The sequence below is a fragment of the Tiliqua scincoides genome, chromosome 3 (genome assembly GCF_035046505.1).
Source record: "Tiliqua scincoides isolate rTilSci1 chromosome 3, rTilSci1.hap2, whole genome shotgun sequence".
In the NCBI taxonomy this organism is placed as follows: domain Eukaryota; kingdom Metazoa; phylum Chordata; class Lepidosauria; order Squamata; family Scincidae; genus Tiliqua; species Tiliqua scincoides.
The window spans coordinates 218,577,721-218,597,802 of NC_089823.1; the positions used below are offsets into that span (position 1 = coordinate 218,577,721).

A 20,082-nucleotide genomic window follows, 5' to 3' on the forward strand; every position below is an offset into this window, starting at 1 on the left:
CTTACCTGAGAGTAAGCCCCATTGAACAAAATAGGACTTTCTGAGTAGACCTGGTTAGGATTGTGCCCTGAGTTTGTTAGCAGCACACCTGGAGGGTTTGGGAAAGGGAGGGGGGAAGTGATGAATTTGCAGGAGGGGAAGACTTTGTTTTGTGTGTATCTGCTAATTGCAAACTGATGCAAACTGAGACCTAGAGACTGTTTGGCTGCAATCCTAAACTCACTTTCCTAGGAGTAAGTCCCATTGAACACAATAGGACTTACTTCTGAGTAGACCTAGCTAGGATTGTGCCTTTTGTCTTACAATAGCAGCCAACAGAGTACCCCCCCCCCCCAAAGGAGGCAGGAGAAAAGGAATAGCTAAAAAGGAATAGGGATTTTTATTTTTAATCAATTTTTGGAGACACAGCCATCAAGAATGGCTTTTTTCTTGTTAGTAAGTTGACACCTGGCAGGAGGTGACATCACTAGTGACTAAAATCAGTTTGTAAAAATACCATCATGTTATATATTAATTGATGTGTAATTCTATGCAGAATGCAATGAAACAAACTGCGTTGAAATATCTTAATTCTATCAAAAGGGTCAGCCAAAAAACCAGCGGGGGCGGGGCGATGGTAGATCACCATGCCCACCACCTGGAGTGTTGCCCTACCCACTGCATGGGGGTGACACGCTGGCCTCCCTCACCGGGTGACGTGAGCATTAACATTAACAGTATTTATATACCGCTTTCCAACTAAAAGTTCACAAAGCGGTTTACAGAGAAAAATCAAATAACTAAATGGCTTCCTGTCCCAGAAGGGCTCACAATCTAAAAAGATGCAAATGAATACCAGCAGTCAGCCACTAGAACAGACACTGCTGGGGTGAGGTGGGCCAGTTACTCTCCCCCTGCTAAAAAAAGGAGCACCCACTTGAAAAAGTGCCTCTTACCCAATTAGGAGGGGTTAAACCCTAGTGAACCCTAGTGCCGCCACTGATAAGACCTTGGGTTGCTGCTGTACCCCAATAGACAGTACTGGACTAGATGACGCAATGATCTGAAGTGGTGTAACAGAGTTTCATCCATTCATCTCTGGCCAGACGGTCTTTCTTGCATAGCTCCAACAAAGTTTCTGCTGCTAGACTTTTAAAGGAAATCTGTCCAGTTTTTATTCTGGGATAGTGAACTATCCTTACAGAAAGTACTAGCAGGTACTGCTCTTACATACAGTAAGCTTCTTTTGTGGAGGAGTTACTGAATCAGAAAACAGGGTTTCTCTCCCTGCTGTACTTGCTAAGTTTTAGCCTCTCTGGTGGGCTGGTGTCAGGCTACTGCTATTTAATGTTTTTAGTAGACTGTTTCTCGTGTCCCTTGTGAGACAAGTTGTGAGACTATAAAACTCTCTCCTCTGGGTCTTTGTAGGGTTTTCTTCATTGAAAAATTCAAATTTTCTTCCCAAGAAGCAAGTGCAATCAACAGGTAACTATGACAAAATATTTTTTTATCATTTCGGGATGTTATACCAAAGTGTCTCACTAGATGGCTGACTCTGCTATTAATATTTCTGTAGGTAGAGGGCCTGGGCTCAGTACCACCTTGAGAAGAGTGTGCACATCTTTATTAGAAAGAAGTTTTAAGCAAATCAATGGGAATATGATGCATAGTGCATGGATTGCTGAAAGATTTTTCACAGCAGACTTTGTTTTATCTGCAGCTTTTAAAAAACGTTTTCTTAATATTTATTAGTATAAGAAAAATCGATTGCCCTTTATTGGAAGAGAAGCCTAAAAAGGCTGTAAACACAGTTATTCAGGCCTGTGGTGCTGCAGAGGCGTTGCTTTTCCACAATTAGATGAAGGTGAAATTAAAATGGAAATTCCACACAGCATTTGGTGCAATGATAAAGCCTTTCCCTTCTCTAGGTCAAATTGTTAGGTAATGTCTATAGACAAGTTTAATACAGTTAATTGACAGCCTTCTCTTTCCAAGTTGGATTAGTCATATTGCCTTCTAAGTCAATGCTGCTAGGTGGCAGTTTAAATTGCTATTTAGCTAACTTTTTGTTCACTGAGGGTTGCATGCAAAATTGTAGGTTTTTGTTTCTTTTTGTGTGTGAAGTAGTGCCATTTTGCCAAGAACAATTCAAGAAAAGGGTGGGGGGGAAGAATGGAAAGAAACCAGTAATGTAACTCATGTGTACTCTGTGGGAATAAGAGCTCATTAACTGAATGAAGGAATAATAATAATAAACTTTATTTTTATCCCGCCCTTCTCCCCAAAGGAACAGTTCAGCATTTACCGCCCTACCATGCTGATAGACTGAACCTGTATACAGGAAGTTTTTTTTATTTAAAGCATGGGTCTCCAAACCCTGGCCCGGGGGCCAGATGTGGCATGCAGCAAGCCTCTTTCCGGCCCATGGCCAGCCTCTTGTCCCCTAAAAGCCTCTGGCCCGCTCAGCCGAACACAACTGGAGCTGTGCTCTGGTTGCGTCTGGAGGGCATTCTGAGGACCAGAGAGGGTGAATGAATGAGCCCATTTATTCAATTATTCATTCATTCAAGTTCATCTCTAGTTTATTTAAATTTTATATTTAAATTTTTTTCTGGCCCTCAACACCATGCCAGATATATGATGTGGCCCTCTGGCCAAAAAGTTTGGAGACCCCTGATTTAAAACAACAGTTCTCCTTAAAAGCATTTTATTTAAAGGAACGGTTTGTCTTAAAAGCTGTAGTAGTGATTTGTCTGTGCACATCAGACAGGCCAGTGTTGCAACTGTGTGTGTGATAATGGGGGAAAAAAAGGCCACAATTCAGGCTGAAAAGCACAGGAGAGAAATATGAAAAACCACTGGAATGATTTGACAATGTCATGTGGGTGCTTCATGAAAAACGAGTGAACAGAGTGTGGTTGTTCCAAAGTGCTAGTGGGGAAGTAGTCTTAGACTGGGCTCTAAAGTGCACAGCTGTTCCATGTGTTCAAGGAGATTTGGACTTGTTTCCTGAATTGCAGACATCTGTTCCACATGTGTGCTTTTGGTTGCTTTGGAAAAGAATAGGTTGTGATGCAGAATGGGGCTCTGCTGTTTAAATAAAAACAGTTTATGAAAGCCTTCTGTGATTTGGGGGACACCTAGTCACATGCAAAACAAATGCTAAAACGAACCACTACCCTGAAACTAAAGTTATGTTTTTTTGAGTGTGTCCCTTGGTAGGAAAATGAACTGTCACCCTTTTTTTGTTCAAATAGGATTCATTTTTGTGCTCTTTCATGTGGGTTGCATCCTTAGCCACCTGAAAACTTGTTAGCAGTAACCATTGAGAGCTTATCATTCTCTGAGCCATGCATCTGCTTTGTAAACTATGACTCTTTATTCCTTGGCTAGTGAGAGTACCATTTCAGTGGTGTTTTATAAAAGAAGACAAAATAGTGATCCTGGGGTTTTAATGTTTTGTTTTTAATATATATAGTTTTATTTTAAGCTGATATTGTTAGCCGCCTTGAGTTCCCTTTGGTATGGGAGAAAACTGGGATGAAAATCCTAGGAAGGAAGGAAAAATTATGTGAGATCAGGCCAGCTTTAGCACCATGAGTTTACTCATTAGCAAGACTGCATACCTTGAACCATGAACTGGTTTTCTTTGAGGAGGCAGGGAGAAGGCAGTTGTATCATTATATAATATTTTTAAAGCTCTCTTCTACAAAAGAGTTTGCATCTTGTTTACCTGGCTCTTTTCAAATGATGAACTCTTCTCTTACCTCTTTTTAAATAGCATTGTGTATGTTATATCGGCACCAATGTCCCCTGTCTTTGGATTCGTAGTTGATAAAGTTGGAAGGAATATTACTTGGGTTATGTGTGCTGTGGTGATCACGCTGGTCTCTCACATCATGTTGGCCTTTACCTTCTGGAACCCTTGGATTGCCATGGTAAGTATTTCCTCCAGTTTGACTTTCCCAAGGGAAAGTCTACACAGGGCACTGTTTCTCAAACTGTGGGTCGGGACCCACTAGGTGGATTGTGAAACAATTTCAGGTGGGTCCCCATTCATTCCAATATTTCATACGCCGCAGGCCCATAAGCCGATCTCACAGATAAGTCGAGAGCAGGTTTTGAGCCCCAATCATGGAATTTTCTATGACCCTCGGATAAGTCGGGGGTTAAACTTAGGGGGGGGGTCTGACTATAATTTTGTCTGATTTTACCCGAGACCAGATCCTGAAAAATAACCTTCCAGTAATTGTTACCTAAAAACTACAGTTTCTAATTTATTAAAAATATAATAAAAGATCTTAAGATGAATTTTTGTTCATTAACTTTTCAAATTCTGGTCTTCACAACATTTGTGCAAACTCTGTCAGAGTAAGTGTTGTGCCTGTAAACAACATACCAGTAGAACCATTAGTCAAATCCTTCTTTAAGGTGCCTGGTGTGTGAAGCCAGAGGCTCTACATATAACATGCAATTGGGAGTGTGCAGTTCAGTTCACAGCAGGGAGACGGGCAACAAGGACTGAGCTGCGCACTGTTGCAACCCTATTGAGTCAGAAGCAGACCCAGTGCTTTCCATGGGTATTATTCTTAAGTACTGGTGCATTGCAGCCTGGGACATTGTTTCAGATGGAAATGAGGATCACATCCTGGGATCTTAAAAACCTGACCCCTAAACTTGGCAGGGGGTGAAATTCTTTGCAAATGACTTGACAGGAGTGTTCAGAGGCAGCAGCAAAAGAAGGAGGCATTTCCCTTCTTCGCCAAACTGGAAGGGAGACAAAGGGGCTTCTGGGAATTGTGGGGAGGCTTTGTGGGAGCATGTGCTGCATTCCATAGCAGCAGCCCATACAGACTACAGTTCCCAGAAGTGCCTTCACTTCTCTTCCTGTCTGGAGAAGAGGCTAAAACGGCTGCCTCTGAATACCATAATTACTGGTAAAAATTCTCCTTTTTCTCCACCTGCTTCCTGCTTCTCAGCCCATTTCCAGCCCCCCCCCCCCAACTTCACCAGACAGCTACTGAGCTTCCTTAAGCTTCCCAGAAGCCCCTGTTTCATTCACTGCATTGACCCGGGTATAAGTCGATCCAGGATCTCAGGCTCCATTTTTAGGCATAAATTTTTCAACCTATAGGCAAGTATATATGGTATATTAGACTAGATGCTCCCATGTTATGTGACTGCATTTGGGGAAATGTTACAGATCTGTAGTTTTAACAGGCTACTATGTATATGCTTTTAACGATGATAGTCAATGGGACTTTCAACTGGGTAAGTATGAGTAGGATTGCAGCCTAGGATTGTTAATTTTCCTGCTTGATGATGTCACTTCTGGTCATGACATCACTTCTGGTGGAGATTCTTATTCTAAAAAGTGGGTCCCAGTGCTAAATGTTTAAGAACCACTGACAGAACCACTGACACAGGGCAGTCATTTCACACAGTGAATAACGTTTCATGTGTGCTGTGCTCTAAAAATGTTTCTGCTTGAGGATGGGATGCAGAACGTTGGGTAATCCTGGCTTGTCCCCCTAATATTCGTGCCACAGATTCTGAAGTTGGGTGAGCAGAAGTAAATCAGTCTAAGGGCCCAATCCTATCCAATTTTCCAGTGCTGGTGCCGCTGTACCACTGGCGCATGCACCGCATCTTGTGGTGGGGCAGCGGTCAGAGCCCTCCTTAAGGTATGGGAACATTTGTTCCCTTACCTTGGGGCTGCATTGCAGCTGCACCAGTACTGGAAAATTGGATAGGATTGGGCCCTAAGTGTCTGACTAAGCCAAGTGTGTGACTGTCTCCTGAGCTACTATTATCAGTGTTTCAGTACAAAAGAGATTCTAGGCCTGCCTGCTCCTTTCTAAACCATCTTTCATGTTTGCAGTCTAGACCACGATAATCATCAGTTCTAGAAGCATATTTCTGATACTGCATTTCTTATACATAGGAATTTCCCAACTGATCAGGTATTAGTTTGGTAGCAGAACAAGCTATTGAAAAAACCTTATCACTGTTTGTGCACCCAATTAGAAAGATGACCTATTTGTTTAATTCATATAACTGCGGCTCCCACTGGAGCTGGTTATAGCTTTTGCTTAATGTGTTTTATTTTAATGCTGTTTTCCAGTGTCTGCTGGGAGTAGCTTATTCTCTCCTTGCTTGTGCCTTGTGGCCTATGGTAGCATTTGTTGTCCCTGAACACCAACTGGGAACAGCTTATGGCTTGTAAGTATTTGGATCTTGATCCTTTGGGTAAGCACTTTGTTTTTTCACTTTAGTGGGTTTAGTAGTGTCATAATTGCTTTCATTCTCTAGTTCTGATCATATGGCACATTCTTGATGGCAAGAAAGACTCATTTAGCTACCTTTTCAGCAGATTGCTTTGGTGTAACCTGTTTGCATTTGTGTTAATGTGCAAAATATGGATATTTCTGCTCCATCTCAGCAATGAGAATTGGAATTGCTTCTGCAAGCTAGGCTATTAAATGGATTTTTAGGCAGGGGAAAAAATTTCCATTCTACCATGCTAATCCAATGTGTTGGCTCGAAACTCAGTTCCTTACAAAAATGTAAGTAGTCATGAACAGCATGGGCCAGCACATATGCACCAGTGCATGTCACAACTTGACCCATTCCAAGTCTGTTCCTCTGCTGTTGCTGCTACACTTCGTACTGTACTCCATCAAGTTAAACAATGCACACCTCATGCCACATACATGTCTTTCTGAATGCCAACCAGTATTGATATGGATCAGGTGATATAAATCTTGTGTTGTAGCCTGAGTATTCCTTACAGAATGCCAGATGTGAGGGAGGGCACCGGGATGCAGGTCTCTTGTTGTTTTGTGTACTCCCTGAGGCATTTGGTGGGCCACTGTGAGACACAGGAAGCTGGACTAGATGGGCCTATGGACTGATCCAGTAGGGCTCTTATGTCCTTAATGTTTTTTGCCCACAAAACTATTTCATGGTGGCCTATAATAGACCAAAATAGAACAATTAAATTTAAACTATCCCAATAAAATCCCAAGGTCAGCAGAAAATGAACTAGCAACTCAAATATTTTTGCAGTTTCTACCCTCCCTTTCCCTCTTCAGTGAGGCACCAAGGCAGCTTACAGTGCCTAGAAATCACTCTAAACCACAACAAAACCAAGATACAGTGAAACCAAACTAAGATAGTACAGTACTTAATAACAAAATATAAAGCCAGAAATAAATTACAGATACAGATAACCAATGCAGGGAGGTTTGTATTGGCTTGCAGAATGCCAGAAAGTGAGGCACCAAATGCTCGACCTCAGGAAAGGTCTCTTGCCACCCTGGGGAAGTAGTTGAGAATGCCCTGCTTCTCATAGAGGCCGGTGTCGAATTGTGAGAGTACCTGAAGCAAGGCTGCTTCAGCTTGTCTCAGATCAAAGAGAGGGACATATGGGAGAGGGATTCTTTGAGATATCCCAGATCCAGACTATTTAGAGATTAATAGGGCTATATCAGCATCTTAAACTGGTTCTGGAAACACAGTGACCAGCATAGCTTCCTTTTGGTTAGGAAGGCACATAAAGATGTGCTCTAGTCTTTACTTGCTGCTTCTCATTTTAAGTGGTGACTGTGCTGTCTAGTTATTGATAAGAGAAATAAAAACACAATTGATTTGTAAGCCACTTGGAGAAAAGTGGAGTAAAGAGCATGCTTGCACAAATCAATTAATTTTGGCTGTATTCTAATAATCAATTTTTTTCCCCCAGCATGCAGTCAATTCAAAACTTGGGTCTGGCAATTATTGCAATTGCAGCTGGTCTGATATTGGATTCTCGAGGATATCTGTTCCTGGAAATCTTCTTCAGTGCCTGTCTGTGTTGTAAGTAATGAAATCTTGTGAAGGTGCAAGCAATCTTATTTTTGAGTAGGAAAAAGAAGCTTATCTTGAAATAGAAATTATATGAAAGTTTCATATAGTTAGCTTATGCAGGAGAAGTTTTTGATGGATTCTAGTTTACATCTACAGTTTTCTTCCCCTTCATCAGCCGTGCACACACTTAAAAGAAAAACATTTCTAAATGACTTATTTTGTGCATGGCTACTTCATTAGGTATGGAAAAATTGTTAGCTGTGATAATAGCAACTTAGTGCTTAAGGGAAGCTGTTATGTTGCTGCTTCACACATTGACATGGAAGTAAACTCTGTGTACAGTAGGTGTTGGTATTTGATCCAGAGGGGTGCTAGGTAGTCTGTATTCTGGCCTCTGGGTAAGAGAGCTACAGGGTAATAAGCAAAACCAGCAAAGACTCCTTATTGATGGCAAGAAGGCAGGTCATGTGCCGTCTTCCAAGTATTCTCAGCCTTATACTGAGCAACTTATATCTTCATGTGAGAAACTGTTCCCATATGAATCTCTTTGGCTGGTCAAGCCATTTGCAATAACACTGTCTTTCCTGTTCCTTCTGTTTAATGTTAAGTTTTTCCTAACTTTTTATTCTTTGCTTTCTAGTGTCACTCATAGCTGTAGTCATGCTGTACTTTGTGAATCTCTTCAGAAGTAAGTGTCTTCATTCTGCCACTCTTAACTTGAGACTGTGTTTGAGTCAACAATGTGGTCTTAATTATTTCCTTGAACTAGCATTATACACCACAGTGGCAAAAGTTTATACAGGTTGAGTATCCCTTATCCAAAATGCTTGGGACCTGAAGTGTTTTGCATTTTGGATTCTTCACCTCAAGACCTAATAAATCCCTCCAACACTAATTCCCAGGTTTTCTTTTTCTTCCTCCCACATTCAGTGGTGGCCTCGTCTACCCCTCTCCAAAGAAATTACCATCAGACTCCCCCTGCACTGTGACATTGTCCTTTCTCTTCCCCTCAAGCCTGTCCCAGGCCTACCTGACTAACTCCCTCTCAAGGCAATGGAAAATGTAGTTTTCACCGAGAAAAAGTTTCTCAGTGTTCAAAAAAAGTTTTGAATTTTGGAATATTTCAGATTTTGGAATTCCAGATAAGGGAGACTCAACCTGTGATATGAATTAATTTTGCAACGCAGTCTTTGAGCTTCTTAATTGTCTTACTGTTGCTTGCATTCCTGGAGGGGGGGGGCAAAACACCCAAGTGTCGTAGTCTCCCTGTGTAAAGCAGCCCCTCCCCCTCACTGCAGAGCCAATGGTGGCTGCGAAAGCAAAAGCTTTTTATTGATTTTACTGATGGACTAGCTTCATGGCTGGCTGGTAGGCATAGGAAAGAAAGGGTAGGAAAAAGGATACAGCTGTCTGTTACTATTCCATTATCTAGAAAACTATACCAGTACAATCACTGAGGGGGACTTCCTTCTGTCTAGAATTATGCTGGTGTCAGCTGTGTGTTCTGTTTAGTGCTCTTCTAAATGTCTAGACTTCACTGCTTTTCAATGAGCACATCATTCCCCTACCCCAAGTAAATTTATTTTCCAAGCACTAGCATTTATGCACCTGATTAACAATGTTTTGCGGCCACAACCCACTTAGTCTTTGAAATGGAATAGAATTTCTTGTTATAAAAATTTTCAGTGATCTGTTGACCACATCAGGCTGTTTTCTGCCATAGGAGGTGACCTTAACTGGTCTGCAAGCAAAAGGGAAAAGCTGCAGAAGTTGGTTGCGGCTGAGTAAGTATGTCATTATGGTTTTAACCTGGAAAGTAAGTGGTATATTGCCCATAGGTCAGCTGCAGAGATGGTGCAGGGGTTTGGAGTTGCAAATTGGTGTATGCAGAAGACCTAGGGGACTGATAGTGAACTATTTTGAATGATTGGGCTCTGTATATTCACATATTTGAATGAATTAGAGCAGCGGTTTTCAACCACTGTGATGTGGCACACTGGTGTGCTGTGAGGCTGCCTCAGGTGTGCCGCAGCAGCAGCTGCGCACCCGCGTGTAGGAGAAGCAGCTGCTTTGAGCCTCCTCGGCAGGGAGAACAAGCAAGGGAGCAGCCAGGGAAAGGGCTGGTCGTGGCTGCTTTGCATCCCATGCAGCAGCTGAAGAGTCCGCTTGGAGCTTGCTGCTGCTACTGAGCATGACTCACTGCAACCTGATCCTCACTTTCCTGGGAGTAAGCCCCATTTGCTACTATGGGGCTTACTTCTGAGTAGGCATGCAAAGGGTTGGGCATGAAGGTGGTTGTTGCCTACCTATGTGCTGATTACCCAACCAGAGAAGCCCGGAGGAGCCAGGAGGTGGGAGCTGCGGAGTGAGTGAGAAGGAGACAGAAGCGGGCACGCAGGTACATAGTGAGCGAGTCTCCTGAGGCCCCCAACCTAAGGGCTGGCTGGCAGTCAGGCTGCCTTAGGCTGGCAGTGAAAAGGGTTTCTGAAAGTCCCTTTTCCTTGCCAGTTTGCCTGCAATTCCCCAAAGCGACCCTCCCTGCACCTCGGGGCTTTTAGAGGAAGGGAGCTAGGCCACAATCCTATCCATACTTACCTGGAAGTAAGCCCCATTGACTATAATGGGGCTTTCTTCTGAGTAGGCATGCATAGAATTGGGCTCTGGGGGTGCTATCCTGTCCACACTTTCCTGGGAATAAGCCTCATTGACTATAATGGGGCTTACTTCTGAGCAGGCATGCATAGGATTGGGCTTTTGGTTGCACTTTTTTCTCAAATACACAAGCAGGCAATTGGCACTTCTCTCTCTTCTTCTCCCCCACCTCCTTCCCCAGGCATATTCCCCCCCCCCCAAAAGATCTCACAATCATAGTTAGCAACTCTCTTACTGTCCCTCCCCTCACTTGTCCACACCTTCCAAAGATACAGAATCACTGCCTCACATTCTCTCTCTCTCTCTCCCCCACCTCCAGTTTAATCCTGCACTTGTTTCAATCCTGTCTCCTCACTGCCCCTCACCCACTATGTGATCAACCTGCCCTGTCCTTGCCAACACTTTCTGGCACTCTTGATAAGAATTTGAACATAGGATTTTTCCTCCTTTTCAGAAACCACATATACTTCCCTCTCCACGTTTCTTGTCAATTTTTTTTGTCATGTAATGACTTCATTGTATTTTATTAATTCAAGATTAACTGTAATGTAGTAATTTAATGTAAGTAAAAAACTGGTAGCGTGCCTTGACAATTTTAGTGCCTTGTCGGTGTGCTGTGAGCTGAAAAAGGTTGAAAATGGCTGAATTAGAGGATCATATGCTAAGTACTCATCTCTTGTTGGAGATGGCTTAAAGATGATGGCTTGGATTCAAGAACATATGAGTAAAATTCTACATTGGAGCTTTCCTGCTTCTCTGCTGCTCCCTGCATCTCCTGAAAGACATCCCGAGAGTCAGGGGAACCCTCCAGAACAGTGTGGGATCTGGTGGAAGGGGCTTCAGAGAAGAGGTTTGGTAAATGATTTTTTTTTAAGTCTGCATTCTCTCTGCCACCTAAATTGGTTAGACAATATGATATCTCTGGCAAAGGGAATGTAGATTTTAACAAATCATTGTTGCATTTTTTTGTAGTTTTTAAAGCTAGGTAGTTTTTTAATCTCAGATAAATCGCAAAGTAAATGTTATGAGTTATGAACATTTACTTTGCAATTTATCTGAAATTAAAAAACATCTTGCTTTAAAAACTACCAAAAATGCAACAATTATTAACAAAGATCCTGAATCAAGACAAGCAGTAAGGACTGAGAGCATTGCTGCTGTGTATTGCTGTGGTTACCCAGTGCACACATGACACTAGCCTTTGTGAGAACTGCAATGTGGGTAAAAAAAATACTGTGTGATCTGGTTCTGTGACGAGTGGCAAATCCAGGACTCTTCCTGGATTGAGAAATGTAGAATTGATTAGCTTTCAGGTATCTGGATTGGGATTTAAAATCTTAACTTTAGGTGACGAACTGGAAAATACAGCAGAGGTTCAGTGTTTAGTTACAGATGCTTTTTATCTGATTGCTTCATAATCAGTCTTGCAGTCTCCCTAAAAGGGAGCCAGTTCAAGATGTTTCGGGTGCAAAATACTTGCATATGATGATGCTGGTGACTCCAATATACTAGAGAAGGATGGTTCTGTGAACGATCTTATGAAAGGGCAAGCTTATTTTTCACATTAATGTACTGTATTTCCTCCAGCTAGCTTAGGGTGGTGTACACTGCTCTCATCCCTAATTTTGTCCTCAACGATCCTCTGAGATACTTTACCTGAGAGATGGTGACTACCCAAAGGTGCCCCCCCCCCCCCCAGTAAGCTTCAGGGCTGAACAGGGTTTTAAATTTAAGTGGTCATGGTTCACTTCTTACACACTAGCCATTAATGACTTCTAAATAGATTGAAACATCTACAGTATTTGAGGGTACACATTTGAACCAATATTAGATCATTAACATCCATACCACCACCTGTTTGCAGGGAGTCTAGGGCAAAGTTCTACATTCAGCATCCTATAGCACCTCTCCACCCCTGATGTTTCATTGGGTGTTAACACTTCTACCAGTACTGAGGGATGAGAGATAGCTTGGTCGGGTAGATCCTCTGATGAGTGTGAGCCCTTGACACCACCCATGCGTAGCATGATGCCTAAGGAAGTGATGGAATTAAATGTATCTTTGGATAATATGAAAGTACTCACAAATCTAATTGCATCTTAAACTCATCTTGGAAACTTTCAACTTCATAAAGAGGTAGTGCCTCTTTAAGACACCTTACGGCTTTCTAATCATCTTGGTGATTTGCATCCTTGTTTCAAGCAACCCTTTCCACTTGGATTTGATTGCTAAGGAACTCTTGGGCACTGAAGGATTCCGATAATTTCTCTAGGTGGTGCATTCTGTTGACATGGGATGCTGGCCTCTGGGTCCCACCTGAATGGAGATGGTACTTCATTAGTACCTCAGCACATCCTAAGGGGAGACTGGAGCTAGTGGGCAAGCTGTATTTTGAGGATAGTTTGCTCCTTTTGCAGCTATAGATAGAATTGTATGGTTAGGGATTCACAAAGTTTGGCTGATCTTGCTTGCCAATCAAGCGCATGTACATGTGCCTCAGTGTAAGGTTGTGATGAATCACTCTTTCCCCAGTTTCAAGTTTGGTGTTTGGAATGGGGGATGTTCATGTCAACCGTCACCCAACCCACAGAAGAAAAGTCTAGAGACACCATCAAATGGTTTTAACATTAAGTTCCCTTTTGGTACTACTTGTGTTTTCCCTTAGGGTGGAAGTGGGATTGCCCATTGAGAAATTGAGGAGTTTAGTGTAGCTTTGGTGGGACTACAGTATGTCAGTCTGAAGGATAAAGTGGCAGCAAAGACCAGAATTTGTACTCTTGCAACCTTTGATCTTACTTTGTGTGAAAAATGTAATTTTCGTAGCACAAATCTGGATATGTTTACCCAGAAATAGGTCCCACTATTTTCAGTAGGGCTTACTCTCAGGTAGGTGTGTACAGGACTGCAGTCTTTCGTTTTGTAAAAATTGCTCAGCCAGTGACTGTACAGCCTTTTATTCACATATTGCAGACTTGGGGGCTGTGAAGGAGAGTGGCTCAAATCGCTTGCAGTATGACTTATATTAATATTGTTGGTGGGGCTGAAGCTGGCTTGGATTTCAGACTATCCTACTAATCAAACAATGTGGTAAAGGGCAGTGGCCTGGAATTGCCCCAACTCATCTTGCACCCACTACTCAATTGCATGCTGAGGCTTGTGTTGCACTGACTTGCAAGTTTAGAAATGTTTTAAACCCATGCTTTGTACATGACATAAAACAGTGTGAACACATCCTTGCTGCTCTCTTTTTGAGAAGGAGGGCAATCGCAAGTACATTGGAATACTGAATTTCTTGTAGTAACACGTATGCCTTGCAGAAGGCAAATCCATCAAAGGGTACCAGGAAGCCAGGCTCTGTGTACGAGTCTAGAAATTACAGCCTTCTTCTCCACCTTGAATCAAGAGATGAACTGGCACTTATTTAGACTCGTAGTACCTGAGTCTAGGATCAAAAGGACAAATTCCTCTCTTCTCCTTTCGGGCCGGAGTGGTGTATACAGTTCATCCTTTCCACAACAACCCTGCGAGGTAGTTTAGGCTGAGAGATAGTGAACTGGCCCGAAGTCACCCAGGAAGCTTCATGGCAGTTTGAACCTGCATCTTCTAGGTCTAAGTCCAGCTCCCAAACCACTACAGTATTCTGGCTCAGTAGCATCCTGGCTATTAAATGCATCTGTATGGAATCTACTTCATGAAGCAAGGTGTTTGTGTGTTGCTGGTAATTCATCGTGTCATTGCAAACGTTGTGTGAAGGGAGAAGGGTAATTTGATGAAATAACCGGAACAGTGTGACCAGTTTCACTGCACGGAAATGGCTTGCCACACAAGTAAGTTCTGAGGTTGTGTACAAGTCTGGCTTTGGTGTACTTCAATACATAATGCAGAAAGATTTGTCAGCCACAGCCAGTGGAAAGAAGAGAAAAGGAAACGGTTACATTTGGATGCTTCAGATAATGTGAACTCTTGAGTCTATTAAATATTGTAAATACCGCAAAATTCAGATTTACTTAAAGTTGGTTGTTTCCTGAATGAAATTCTTATAGTTCAGTTATATTTCTAAAGTGCAAGTCCTGTTGTGTTTGCACACCTTCTGTTCTTTTGAGCGTGTTGAAAATGCATTGGGAAAACTTGTATATACTTGCCTTGTGGCTTTTTTCATGCTTTGCAGCAGCCTCGTAAGTGAGCGTTGCTGTAGTTGAGCTGCAGCTCTGTTTCAGCACCTGAAACGAGTGTTAGCAATAAATGTAAATTATTCTAATAGTGATATGGAATTACATTGGCCTTAAAAGGTGCTGCTATGGCCTCAGTACCTTAAGATCCAATCTGCCCACTTCGTCCACTGGAATCAATTGCATACATATACATGAATAGTATTACTTTTGCAGGTCTCCTTCTCACTCCAGTGGAGCATGTAAGGGCAAGGTACCTAATGTGTATCCCCTAAGCCATAGTGGGTATCCCATACTAGAAACAGTTGCTTACTTGTATCTTAAGCATGCTGCTTTCTGTTCTTAACACAGTCCCACTTTTTAACCTTTTCTATAAACATTTCTGAATTATTCAACACCATCACATTTCTGACATGCAATAAAGAACTTGTAAGCAAACTGTTACAATAACTTTCACTACAATATTTCTTGCAGAAATTGAGATCTGAATAGAAAATACCATCCAGAAGTGGGGAGCGCTTGATCCACAACATGTCCAGTTGAAGAGTGTTATAGTATATGTGTGTGTGAGATCAACTTGGTGTGTACAACTTGGACAATGTGGTAAAGATAATATGCATTACAACTAGAACACATGAATTCCCGAACATGCTTCTTTGTCAGAGAATTTGGACGATTGTCAGCACAAAACTTTCATGTTTGTGTATCCACGCATCATTGAAGAGACTCAGTTACTACTGAACTGAAATTGGCTTCTTCAACTTGTATTGGAGCATATCTTTTGGTTTTATGAGCAGCACTTTAAAAGATTTTTTTGTGTTCTTTGGAGGAGGAATGATGGTTCAGCTACTAATAATGGTACATTCTACAGTGACTGCATCTCGTATTCTGGTGAGACAGTTGCCTTATAAGATCAATGCTGCTTATCTCTACGAATTGTGGTTTCCAAATAAACTGTGGTGTTGACTTCCAGGAAAATGTGTGTTTACATGAAGACCTGGTGATAAAAGTACGGTGGTAGCAACCGCTGAGCAATTTTTGTGAGATCAAACATTGTATCTGGGAGTATCAGATTTTAGTAGTTTTTCTAACAGACTGCTAAGCAGTCTTTTGGGTGAGGGTTTTCCCAACTCTCTTTATACTTGGAACTGTATTCTCTTTTTAAAGCAATTGTTTTGTTAAAACCTTGATTTGAATATGTTGAACTCGCGCTTTGCACTGAAAAGTTGACCTTTATTAATAAATACTGGAGAAGAGAGTGTCTGTTTGTCAAATTTGTTTGGCTTAATCTACCTCCTTAAGAACATAAGAACAGTTGCGCTGGATCAGGCCATAGGCCCATCCCATCTAGTCCAGCTTCCTGTATCTCACAGTGGCCCACCAAATGCCTCAGGGAGCACACAAGACAACAAGAGACCTACATCCTGGTGCTCTCCCTTGCATTTGACATTCTGTCGTAGCCCATTTCTAAAATCAGGAGGTTGCAGATACCCATTATGGCTTGTAACCCGTAATGGATTTTTAATGGGTTTTCCTTGGATTTCCCTTGACTGAGAAACACACCCAACCATACCTTTTGAGTGAAGAATTAACATCTAGATCAGTGGTTCTCACACTTTTAGCACCCACCTTTTTAGAATGAGAATGTCAGGACCCACTGAAAGTGATGTCATGACCAGAAGTGACATCATCAAGCAGGGAAATTTTTTGCAATCCTACCCACACTTACCCAGGAGTAAGTCCCACTGACTATCATTGTTAAAAGCATATACATAGTAGTCTGTTAAAAGTACAGATCTGTAACATTTCTCCAAATGCAGTCCCATACCATGGCAGAATCTAAGTTCAATATATTAAAAATAAAATATTAAAATGAATGGGGACCCACCTGAAATTGGCTCGCGACCCACAGTTTGAGAAACACTGATCTAGCTAATTATTATGTCTTACAACTGTGTGTTAATGACATTCCCTTTGTTTTACAGAGCAGAAAGACAAGAAAAAATCAGACGTCAGAATGAGGATGACTTAGCCAAATTACAGCCAAAGAATGATTTTAGTTTGAGAAATAGGTATCTCTCCAGATTAGGGGCTCAGGTACTGCTACCCACATATTTCTCTATCTAAAAGATTGTAGTTGTCTCTCTGAAAAGGGTTTTTTGTGATAGAACGTGCGCCGAGTTCACTTATTGGCATATCCAGTTAAAAGGGCCTTGGGTTGCAAGGGCCAAGTTCATACCTTGTTCAGGGGACCTTAGAGGGGTATTGCCAGTCAGAATAGAATGTGCTAAACTATGGATGGACCAATGTCCAAGTTGGTATGTTCATTTATTCCCAAGGTAATGAGCTGTGGGTAGCAATTGGCTCAAAACAAACTTTTTATGAGGTGTTTAGCATATTGGCAACCTGTGCAACTAGTGGCCTTTTGATAATAGTTGCGTTCATGCCAAGCTTGACCATGGTTATTTTGACAAAACCAAGCAGAGGTGGTTACTAAGGACTGGTTTAAGCATTTGTGTACATCACTTGATTTCTTTACATTAATGGCCGGCAGCTGAATGTGTAGACAAATTCAGAAGGAAGGCATTGCGAACTGAAGGGATTTGAAAAGGTGAATGTGGTGTTGGATCTATTTTGACACATTTGTGCATGCAAGTCACCAGTTTATGTTGCAGTCGGCCAGTGGTGCATGTACACGGGTGAACTGACTTTTCATTGTTTAATTTTGTTAAGAAATTGAAAATACTCTTTGACAAGATGCCTTGCTGTCTTACTTTTTGCAGCTGCCCGACAACTGTGTTTGCCATTTATCTGCGCTGGCACACAGAAGTGTGTTGAAGTAGCAGAATTGTGTCAAGACATGGAAATGCAATCTGAAATGTTTTGCAGCACAGGACCTCACTTCTTATAGCAGAGAGCTGCATGTAGAATGAAAACAGAACAGTACTCCTTGGTTCTTCTGCAAACAAACCCTGAACGGGTCCAATCAAAATCTATCTTGGTCATCAAAAATAGCGGATCTCTTGAAGATATTAAGATTTAATTCTGCCAAAGTCTGTGGGGAAGATGGGAGAGTGAAACACTACCATGCATTTATACCTGTGTACAATTGTTGGCAGCCTTCTGCTTTGCTCAGAATCCATATCTGCTTTGCTGTTATGATATTAGCAAACTGACAGCTTGAGTTTGGAGTATGATTCTATAAAAAGCAAATTTTGGTCAAAAGCAACACATGTTGATGTGTAGGCATCAATATAACCATACACTTTCTTTTACACAGGATATCTTTGCTCACTTTCTACAATTCTTTCACTGTAAAAAAGGAAAGCAATAAACTTAGCTTGCTAGGGTATTGATTTCTGTGAAATTTTAGCTTTTACCAAAAAGACTATTGCTTAAAAGTAGGTGTCTTGAAAATAGCATTATCATTCTTTGTTGATGAAAAGTAGAAGGTTGACATTTCCTATGGAAATAACTTGATATGTAACTTTCTTATCAGGGCGATTGTAATTTCTTAGAAAAACAAATGGTAAAATTGCAGTGAACTGTAACTGGTTAATAAGAGTAGCTGTGATTTGTTTTTGTGGCCATAAATAAAATGGATTCAAATTTAATTAGAAATGAACTTCAAGATCTGCTTGAGGCTCTAAGATCTGTTTCTGAAAAAATGTTTCAATATGAAGGTGGCCCAGATTGCATAGCGCTACATTTCTATCAGTATAACCTTTATCCTGTTGACAGTTGCCAGTGGGTTGCATTAGCTGATTCAACTTTGAACTTGGAAGAAACCTTGAGTACAAGGTATTACTAAAATATGGAACTAGTCTTCCAGGAAATTATCTCAGTGTGGTAATTGTGCCTAATTCTTTTAAATGATAAATAACTAGCAGTATCTGCAGCATCACAGACTTCTACATACTTAAATTCTATTCATGAAAATTTAGGCACACATTTACTACTTGCATGAACAAAAGTCTGTGGCTTAAAATTATGTACACCCAAAGCTGAGACTGGTTTGGGGATGCAGCAAGCCAGTTGGATACATTTTTGTTAAGAATTTCATATGATAATCTTTGTTTTAAGAAAGCATCTACAAATGATAAGTGGATGGGTTTTTGCCTACTTGTAAATGACTTTTCCTCTCCCCTCTTTCAGCCAAATAAAGCCAAATAAAAGTATGCAGTTTTTTAAAAATATTGACTTTTATAATCATTGTGTAGTTGCCATTGGATTAGGAAATTCATTGAGGGATGGGTGGAAAAAGTGCTTAAATCCATCAGCTTGATAAAATACCAGATTTTAAAAATGAGTATTTCAACTTTTTCATATTAATGCTGTCTTGTTGGAAAGGTGTACCTTTACACAGATATTGCTGATGTTCTGTATCATGCTTAGATATTTTACTCATTCATTCATTCTATACTGTAAATACTGCAGGGCTTAGCGGATACAGGTCACCATGGCAACTTAAAATTGTTCCTGGTTCCAATGAAATGGCTGCAGCCAAGGGGCGGTAGCTGTAGTGGTTGGATGTCATTGAAGAAGCAACAGTCAGAGCTTCTGGACTGAGGTGCAGAATGAGCTGTTGCAGGAAAGAAGGGAAGGAACTTAGAGAAGCTCCTCTAGTTTTGTGTGTGTGTGAGGGGGAAAATGTTACATGGAGTATATACCCTCCTCTTCCTTCCCTTCAAATAGGTTGATCTGTGTCTCTCTCATGCTAGAGGGGAAGGAAAAAGTAAAGGAGGAATGAGTGAGTTTGTTTTATAGTACATGTGTACTTGGAAGTATGCCCATTGAGTTAAAGTGGAGTTTTGCTGCATGAAGAGTATTTTTGTAGGATGGAGTTCCAAACGCCACACACTTATGCTCGTTCTTTAGAGACATTGTCTATAAGAATTATCTAAGGAAGGATAGCATTATCATCCCTATATTGCAGATAGGGGGCTGATGCTGAAAGAATTATTGCTACAAATATTTATGTACCACTTTTACAATACAGAACAGAAGCTCACAAAGTAGCTTACACAGCATAAATAAATGATTCTCTTTACCCAACACACTCACAATCTAAAAAGAAGCAGAAGAAATACCAGCAAGCTGCTAGAAGAGACACTACTGGGGTGAATAGGGATACCTAAATATGAAGTTATATATTTAAATATATGAGAGAGTGACTCTTTTAAAAGGTTCCTCTTTGGTCAGTTAGCAGGGGTTAGGGGGGGACCTAATCCTTGACAACTCCAGGTAGGTCTAGGAAAGACCTCAGTTTTAAAACCCTGCTGCTACCTACCAGAGACTGGTGCTTTGATTTGGTCAAAGGCAGCTACATATGAGCTCATTTCCACAGATTAGGTTTAGAGAGTGCACTGGTGTTTGTAAGAAGAAGTTGGGTACTGATGGGGTGTAACACCTATACCTTAAGAGCATGTGGCAA

General features: G+C 41.3%; 1 protein-coding gene across 2 annotated transcripts in view; it reads left to right on the plus strand.

Annotated features, from left to right (window-relative positions):
* Nucleotides 1-18,842, plus strand: part of MFSD1 (major facilitator superfamily domain containing 1) — a 32,360-nt gene extending 13,518 nt beyond the window's left edge. The window contains exons 10-17 of one of the 2 annotated variants that reach the window (XM_066621012.1): nt 1,408-1,464; nt 3,761-3,917; nt 6,104-6,201; nt 7,724-7,836; nt 8,468-8,515; nt 9,551-9,611; nt 16,634-16,745; nt 17,432-18,842. In XM_066621012.1, coding sequence (XP_066477109.1) covers nt 1,408-1,464; nt 3,761-3,917; nt 6,104-6,201; nt 7,724-7,836; nt 8,468-8,515; nt 9,551-9,611; nt 16,634-16,745; nt 17,432-17,491 — 706 coding nt within the window. In that variant the 3' untranslated portion in view covers nt 17,492-18,842. Of the gene's footprint in view, nt 1-1,407; nt 1,465-3,760; nt 3,918-6,103; nt 6,202-7,723; nt 7,837-8,467; nt 8,516-9,550; nt 9,612-15,122; nt 15,905-16,633; nt 16,746-17,431 lie in introns of those variants that run through there. The other variant, XM_066621014.1, reaches the window with a different exon arrangement.
* The last annotated feature ends 1,240 nt before the right edge of the window (nt 18,843-20,082 follow it).